Source organism: Grus americana, chromosome 18, assembly GCF_028858705.1.
Source record: "Grus americana isolate bGruAme1 chromosome 18, bGruAme1.mat, whole genome shotgun sequence".
Lineage (NCBI taxonomy): Eukaryota > Metazoa > Chordata > Aves > Gruiformes > Gruidae > Grus > Grus americana.
The window spans coordinates 9,054,729-9,063,310 of NC_072869.1; the positions used below are offsets into that span (position 1 = coordinate 9,054,729).

Sequence of the window (8,582 nt, forward strand, 5' to 3'; positions counted from 1 at the left end):
CCCCTCCTCGGTGCCACTGCAGTGGGTGAAGCCGGGCAGAGCCAGGACCACCGGGACCACCACAGCCTGCCGGGGAAGGGCGCGGGCTGGACCCCTGCTCCCGCACAGCACCCTGGGGCTGCAGGGACACGCGGCTGAGACCCCGGCATCACACATTTCATCTCCTGATGACCTGAGAGCGCTGCCGCAGAGCGCGTCACCCCATGTCACCCGAGGAAAAGCCGTGTCGGTGGCCCAAAGAGAGGAGAGCTTTTCGCTCCAGCTAATAATCCCGGCCAGGGCAAGATAAGAGAAGCTATAGAAACTCCTCCAAGCCAGAGAACAGCTGCACTAAATCCCTTTAGTCCTCAGCAAGACATTTGTTTACAGGGAGACTAGATTTTATTACCCGGGGTTGTCTAGTACAGGCTGTTCGTGGGCTCCCTGCCTGCCCCCCCCGCAGCGCCGGCGCTGCCACGGGTTCCTTGGCGGGGGCGGGTACAGGGGCTGCGGCAGGAAATGGGGCTTGGGTCAAGGTGGGGTTTCAAACCCAAGATGACCTCTTTTGGATGAGGTCGGTCATCTGGAGGAGGGATGAGCTGGGGAGCGCCAGTGCCAGGGTCAGGTTCCCTTTGCCCCCCGTGCCCAAAACCAGCTGCCGCGGCCGTGACGCCAGGGCTGAGCACCCTCGCCCACGGCTGCACGTGTGACATTGGTTTCCAGGAGCCTGGCGGCGGGCTGGATCAGCCCCCCTGGATGAGGACATGCTGCGAGGATGCCCTGGGTTCCCCCGAGGCGGCTGGTGACGCCGGCAGGGATCTCCTCCAGGCCCTCCTCCACCCGTGCCGGGGGACCCCCAGTCCAGCTCCGCTCTCCTGCCCTCTCCCTGGTTGGGGCTATGGGCGAACCTCAGCCCTGGCCTCTTGCAACCGACTCCTGCCTCGTGCTGCCTTGCAATTACAGCCTTTAATTAAGCCATCAATGCTGTCTGGCACTGGGGGGTCACCAGGCAGCAGGGAGGCAGCGGGGCAGGACCTGGGGTTGGCGTGACCCTCTCCGTGTACCCCCCAAAACGGGGCCGAGCCGCAGGCTTTCCCTGCTTGGGGTGGCACGTAGCCCACGGCGGCCCCACCAGCGCCGGGAACAGGATCCGTCCGGCGACACGCTGTTCCAGACAGGCGGCACGGAGCACCACGTACGGCTGATCCATCTATGCATCAGGGAGGGCTGCGGCTCCCCTTTAAAGTGGGGGCGGAAGCTGTAGCGGGTCAGATTTCCCCTCTCACCTGTCGCTAAACCAAAGGCCATTTGGATTTAATCTCCGGGAGAGGCAGGTTTAACCTTCTCCTGCGCGGCTGGGTGTCCCCACGCCGGGGTGAGGACCTGCCTGGCCGACCCCTGATGCAGGCAGCGGGGCAGACAGGCAGCTCTCCGCCAGCTCTCTCCCTTCGCCCAGGTTTTTGCCTGGTCTCCCACCCAGGGCCCATTCCGGGTGGGAGAAGTGATGCTTCACCCTGCCAGGCAGTTGCCCGGCCGTTGCCTGCGGTGATGGGCGGCAGCTGGGGACACGTTGCTCCATGGGGATGCTCTTGCCGGTGTTTCTCATTACTGACTGCTTCCTTCTCACCCTCTCAGCTGAAACAGCAGAAAGCCCTGCTGAAAACACAGCCGCCCTCACGTACACCATGAATTTAACCATGGCCGGAAACAGGAGGCAGAGGCACAAGCGGGTGGCCGGGGGGTGGAAGCATCCTGTGGGCACAGGCTGCCTTCGCTGCCTCCGTGTCCTGTTACGGGGTGCAAAGGCATGGGGTGCTGGGGCACCGGGCACCCCGTTGCAGGAGTCGGCGATGTATCAGCTCCCAGCAGTTGGCCCAGACTCGGAAATGCCTCACGGCACTGCAAAGTATTCGCCACCACATTTATAACGATGCTTCGCTGCCTGCGAGCAATGGGCAAGGCACGCCGCTCTCGTCAGCTAGGAAAGCACTTCACCCCGCGTGTGACCGCGCTGGGCTGATCTGCTCGCCGGGCAGCGCAGGTTACTGGGGCGCTGCGTCTGGGACTGGAGCGGTGCCCAGCACTGCCTGCGCCACCGTGGTGCTGGAGAACATTGCTCTCGGCTTCCTCAGCGTCCACCGTCCCCTCTGAACCGTGACAGCTGAGCACTGAGATAGGAGCTCCCTGAAAACGCATCCCGATGCGGCATGGGCTGTTCCTGAAGTCTGCAAATTGTCTTACTGAGGAGCGCCTCAGCACTGCAGCGCAGCCGTGTCCGGCAGCGGAGCTGGGGAGCACGCGCCCGGTGGGAAAGGTTCGCGTGCTTTTTTGGGTTCCCCCTCGCGCAATCACTTTAAGGCACCAAACATAAGGCTTGCTAGTGAAATAACAATGAATGTCTGTAAAAGATGCTGCAAAACTTGGCTGAAGTTAGGACCTTTTTTGGGGGAGCTCAGCTCACGCCCCTCCAGCACAGAAGCTCTGTCCCCCCCCCGCCCCCGGGCAGCTGCGTGGGCTGGTTCAGGAGCCACACACGGTGTCCCACGTCCCGGGCTGCAAACGGCAGTGGGGGGGAGCGTGTTTCTTGTGCAGAGCCCGGAGTTTCTCCCATACTAAGTGCTGCTGGCTTTTTCCAGGAGCGGGGGGGGTCCAGCTCCCTCCTCTGCCCTCGCCCCTGCACCTCCCCTGGTCCCTGCATCTGCTGCTGCTCCCCGGCTCTCCCGTCAGCACGTGGTGGGAAGCAGCAGCCTACACCCCATTTTCCAGCGTTCTGCCCCAAACTGCCCTCCCCTGACTACTGAAAGCTGCCCAGCCCATGGGGGCTGCGCTCAGGCGGGGGCTGGCTGGTGTTTCAAGCTCAGCTCAGCACTCTGCCCGAGCCCCAGCACCGCTGGGACCTTGGGGACCGTCCCTCACCTCTCCCCGGGGTACCCCACCGCTCCGTGGCTGTTGGCCCTGCAAGAGGGTTGGCTCCGGGGTAAGGATGACCGAGAACCCTCTTGTCGCACGTCTCCAAACGCCCCTTGCTCCAGACATGCCTGTGAACGCCGGGTGTGGGGCTCCCCCTGCCCCAACCCCCCCCCCCCCCCCCCCCCCCCCGCGGTGGCTCGTGGCCCATCCCAGCTCCTGCCCATCACCGCTGTGTCCCTTCATCCTTCCTCCCGCTGCCTGCCCTCCTCCCTGCCAGCAGCCCAGGGCCGTTCTCCCTCCCCGCTCCGTCGCAGGCAGGTTGCTGCCACCCTCCCTCCCTCCTCAGGGCATCACGGTCCCCTCTCCCATGGGTGCACGCTCTGGCTCAGCACCGGCAGAGGCTTTGCCCCCGCCACGCTCCAGTCCCCATGGGTGCAGCACGTGCCCTCGGTGCAGGATCCAACACTCCACCTGAGTTACTAAATCCGCAGGGGCCGGATCCTGGCCGCTCCCACAGCCCTGCTGAAGCCAAGAGCTATCTCGGCTCCGCTCGCCATCTCAGTGGGTCCCCACAGCCCGACGCACGGCGTGCAGGATGCAGGGCTTTTCTGTAGGACTCGTCCATGAGCATCCCCATCTCCAAGTGCCCATAAAGGTCCCGTGAGTCTCTCCCTGGGGGAAACACTGTATAACATGTGACCCGAGCTGGCTGGCCAAGTGTTTCCTCCTGGAAAAATACAGTATTGAGGCACATCATTCTGGTCAGAAAAGGCTGTAGTGGAAAACAAGTCACTGCATTCATCCTTCTCTGGTTTCTTCCCTGTCTCGCACGCAGGCCCCCCACGCTTTGCTTTCCCCGCTGTCAGTGGACATAAGCTAATACAGAGCGAGATACTCGTGCAAAAGGCCTTTGGAAATATTCATTGCTCATCTCTTAACAAGATTATCCCTGAAATCCTCCATTGCTCTGAGGGAGATTTAAAACCTTTCAGGCTCTCGGTAACCATAGCAGCACAGATGTGAAAACTAAGGGGAGGCAACTGATGTGAAAAATCGTGGGGGATGTACAGACGGGCTGTGTCTGACTGAGCGCCAAGGCAGAGGAGCTTCTTATCTGCAACACATTTCTTTTGTCTGACACAGCCGGGGCTGGCTCTTCACCCTGGCCAGCCCACGCAGGACACATCTGCCCTCTGCAGAAATAAACTGCAGGCAGCGGTCGCGATGCGACCTGGTGCTGGCTCCCACGGCACCGGGGTCACCTCCCCGGCCACGATTTGGGAAACCCTCCATGGCTGGCGGTGCTGCTCGGTGTTCGCCAGCGTGTCCATTGACTCGCGGCTCCTTCCCTGCCGGTGCCGGCAGTAGCGGGGATGGTTTAGAGCCAGGATGGGGTGTTTGGAGACCGGGGTCCCTGTTCCCTCCTGCCACGGGTTCCTCCTTCACCTCTGCACCTGTAAGAGAGACGCTGGGTGTTGTGAGGTTGAACAGATCCATGTTTTGAGGCCCTTTGGAATGAAATCCTGGGAAAGTGAGCAGTGGTGAGGGCATCGCACAGGACCCCAGCACCTCCCGAGAGCTGGCTGAGCCCTGCGGAGCTTCACCATAGCGAGCTGGGAGGAACCACAGGAAACCCCTTTCATCTCCTCTCTTGAAAACCCTGTCACTATGTCTAAGCACAAAGAAGCATTAACCAAATTATTTTCTAATTAAAAAAAAAATGGGGTTTGGCTTTAAACAGCTTCCAAAACTGGGGTGAGATTACTCATCATGCCCTGCCTCCTCGCCATCTTCGGTTCTTCATTTCCACTGATGGTGATGGCACACCAGGCACCAAAACATGATCACTGCTTCATTCACCTAAACCCGGCACCCTCTGCTCATCCACCCCTTCTCCTGGTTTTTGGCCCACCGAGGTCCTTCGGCCATACCATCACATCTTCTGCATCCTCAGCTCCTTCTAACTCCTGCGGCTCAGTCCTTGGCATCGCCTCTGGGCTCTCCTCATGGCGCAGTACGTCTCTCCAGGAAGAGCTTCGTGTTGGCGAGTGAAGGTGCATCACCAAAACCCCTCAGGGGGCCATGGGGTACCGGGTATTTTTGGACACCAGTCCGGTCAGGGACCCAGCCTTCCCCTTCCCCAGCGCAGGCTGAGCCAAGGACAGGACTCTGCTCACCCCGAGGCAATCTCTTGGCTCTCCTGACAATAAGATCAGGTAGGGAAAGCTCTTAACGTGGCTAAAATATAATGATAATTGGGGAATTAAGAGGCAGGAATAATTCTTATGAAAAGGGCTTTTGAAATCAACAGAATAAATTCAGCCAGAAGGAAACGCTGAAACTAGTCCTTTGCTATGAAAAGAAAATCAACTGCATTAAAACTACAAAAAAACACTCCAAAGCTAGGAAAAAAAACCACACATGTACAAATTTAGGATAAAAACCTTATTTAAACTTTTGAGCAAGTTCCCCTTGTATTTGCATAAATCAGCTTCTGAAACAACTCTAGCATGAAACAGGGGAGGTGATTGCTGAGGCAACACACCCAGACGGGGCAACCTGCGCCTCTACGAGCAAACCCGCTTCCAGAGGCGATGCCCATCCACGCGGAGACGGAGACCAACACACATCTCCGCCCGATAAATCAACCAACCGTTCTGGGTCACGGCCAGCGTTCCTACCCACGACTGCTCGGCATCTGCTCGTGGAGATCACGATGGATTGTTTTCAGGGAGGTTTTGTTTCCCCTCAGGTTATTTCATAAAATCACAGAATAACTGACAGCCGAATGTGGAGGTTATGACACATGGGTTTCAGAGAGAGATCTAGTTTTTCCCCTCAGGTCAAATATTTCATACGCTCACAGAAGAGTTGGGCACATTCGCAGCAACCCTCTCTGCAAACAAGCTCCCAGCCCCAGATAAGTGCAAGAAACGCTGCGGGTGACACCGGCCAGCCCCTGCCATGTCCGGCCATGAGCCACCCAACGGGCAGGGGGCCCCCACCGAGCTCCCCTGCTGCCCGCAAGCCCATGCCAAGTTAATTTCCAGGGAGGACAAAAGGGCAGGATGGCTCACGCAGCGTGACGGCTGCGATGCTGCCGGCTCCCCGGCGCTACCGGCAGTGGCAGGCAATGCAAGTGCAATGTGCAACGTAGCGCGGTGCTCTCCAGGGCTGGAGTGGCTTTCCAGGACTGAGCTCTGCGGATTGGCCCGGAGCACCCCGCTCTCCTCCCTCCTTCAGCACCCTCAACCCACGGAGATTGGACAGCCCGGTGCCACATGGCAGAGAGGAACCAGGATAAAAGATGAGCTGGACTTGGGGACTGTAACGTCCGCAGCAGAACAGCCGGGAGAAGTCTGCAGAGAGGTGGCACCAAACTTTGCTGGCAGCGCCGAGCCCGTGCAGGGGAGGACGGACAGACGCCGGGGCTGCGGCCACCCAGGGACACACGTGGGGTGAGCACCAGCTGCGGAGCATCCTGTCCCCTCTGTGCCCAGCCATGTCCCTGGTGGTGAAGGAGAAGAACCACGTGCGGTTGGTCTTCTTGGGCGCCGCCGGCGTGGGCAAGACAGCCCTCATCCGCCGCTTCCTGATGGACACCTTCGAGCCCAAGCACCGGCGCACGGTGGAGGAGCTGCACAGCAAGGAGTACGAGGTGAGCGGGGCCACGGTCAAGGTGGAAATCCTGGACACCAGCGGCAGCTACTCCTTCCCGGCCATGAGGAAGCTCTCGATCCAGAACAGCGATGCTTTCGCCCTGGTCTATGCTGTAGACAACGCCGAGTCCTTCGAGAGCGTGAAGAGCCTGCGGGAGGAGATCCTGGAGGTGAAGGAAGACAAGTTCCCTCCCATCGTGGTGGTTGGCAACAAGGCGGAGAGCGGCAGCGAGCGGCAGGTGCCGGCGGAGGACGCCCTGTCGCTGGTGGAGCTGGACTGGAACAGCCGTTTCGTGGAGACGTCGGCCAAGGACAACGAGAACGTCCTGGAGGTCTTCAGGGAGCTGCTGCAGCAAGCCAACCTGCCCAGCCGGCTCAGCCCGGCGCTCTGCAAGAGGAGGGAGACGTTGCCCAAGGAGCAGGCGCTGAGGCCTCCCATGAACAAGACCAACAGCTGCTCGGTGTGCTGAGCCGGCCGCCCGGGGCCGGGAGGAAGGTGCCGGCAGCAGCGGCACCGGCTGGAAACTCAGGTGGGCTGGGTGGGGAGAGGTGCTGCCTCGGCCAAAACCAACCCCGCTGCCTCCCACCCCTTCCCTCCCCTTCCCCACCCAGCCTGCCGGGAGCGGTGAGAGTTGGGAGATGACGAGGAGGAGGGACTTGGAAGGGATGCTGGATGCTGGAAGGGTGCGAGGAGAGGGCAAGTTCCTAAAAAGGCAGGAGGTGTACCTGGGAAACCGCCGCCGGTCAGCTGGCACGGTGCGTCTGTGCCATCGTGAGCTGGCAGGCAGGCAGGCAGGCAGCTCCTCGCGTGCTAGGCAAGGGGGACAAACAACGGGTGTCTGGCCGCATGCATCAGAAGGCAGATGTGGGCACCTGTGCAGCCGCATCGCGCTCGCTGGTGCCGCTCTCCCAGGTCTCGTTCGGGTCCTGTATCACCTCACCCCAAGCACGTGCACGTACACCCTCCTGGCGCGGCTGCGGTTACAGCGACAGACCCAGCGTCCAAAGCAGTTTTGATTTTGTACCTTGGCGTAGAGCATGCGATAGGGAGGTCTATGCATCTCTTCGGTTTTCGCTTTTCTTTTTGTGGTTCGGTTTGTTTCTTTAAGGCATACCCAATAAACATGTTGTTGCAAAGTGGAGCTGGAAAACGGCTGGCTTGCTTTCTCCTGTACTTCAAATGCTGCAGTGCCTGAGATCAGTGTTTTATGTTCAGACCCCTTATCACTGCGTTTACTTTCCCTCCTCCATGCTCCACCCTTATCTGGAGCATCCTGGCACCGGTGGAGCCTCTCCAGCCTCCCCTGGCAGTGGCAGGACATTTGGTGTTATGATTTTCCCGACAATTTAGCCACTAAAGTTTTTACCAAGCATGAGTAACTAAAAATAAACCAGCTCTTCTCGCTTCCAAGTACAGAAGAGAACAGCAGCCATTAAAGGACAGCTGATCCACCGAAATAAAAAGCATAAACACATTAAAAGGAGCCAATAAAAGGAGTGGGAGAAGAGCACAGAAGGGCAGTATTTACCGTGCTTTAGCATGCACCGCACTGGTTTACTCTCCCCTTGCACAGCCCATCTTTGCTCTAACGAGCATTTAACCTGCTCAGCAGCCGCACAAACACAATAAATAAAGATATTAAAGCTTGGTGGATTAAAGAGTCATCCACCCTGGTGCAGACCCAAGGGAGCTGAGCAATTTGGGGTCCCCAGCTTTCAGGAGCCCAGCCCCACAGTGCGGTGTGCCCCTGCCCAGCCCAGACGGATGGGCACCCAGCCCCTGCCCGACCCAGACAGAGGAGCAGACAGCGCTGGCAAGGAGAGCCCAGCCTCGCCGTGGGCATCCCTCGCTGGGACACCCCACTGCCACGTCCCCTGGGGGCACTGGATCAGTGACAGCGACCTCCGAGCAGGCAAAGTCCTCCTCCCAACGCCCAGTGCAGGATGAGGCCGGGGGGGGGCTGGGGGGGGGGGCAGGCAGCGGGGAGGGCAGGCAGAGGCTCCGGCAGGACCCACTGCTGCTGGCCGGGGGTT

At 59.7% G+C, this 8,582-nt stretch overlaps 1 protein-coding gene across 1 annotated transcript; it reads left to right on the forward strand.

Annotated features, from left to right (window-relative positions):
- Positions 1–6,119: 6,119 nt before the first annotated feature.
- On the forward strand, positions 6,120–7,598 carry LOC129214658 (GTP-binding protein Rhes-like). The gene has a single exon (XM_054846661.1). It carries the CDS (start codon positions 6,392–6,394, stop codon positions 7,016–7,018), a length of 627 nt encoding a protein of 208 aa, XP_054702636.1. The 5' UTR covers positions 6,120–6,391; the 3' UTR covers positions 7,019–7,598.
- The last annotated feature ends 984 nt before the right edge of the window (positions 7,599–8,582 follow it).

Bases quoted from the DNA above. Each gene is read 5' to 3' on its own strand.
- LOC129214658 (XM_054846661.1), top strand. From the start codon at position 6,392: ATGTCCCTGGTGGTGAAGGAGAAGAACCACGTGCGGTTGGTCTTCTTG.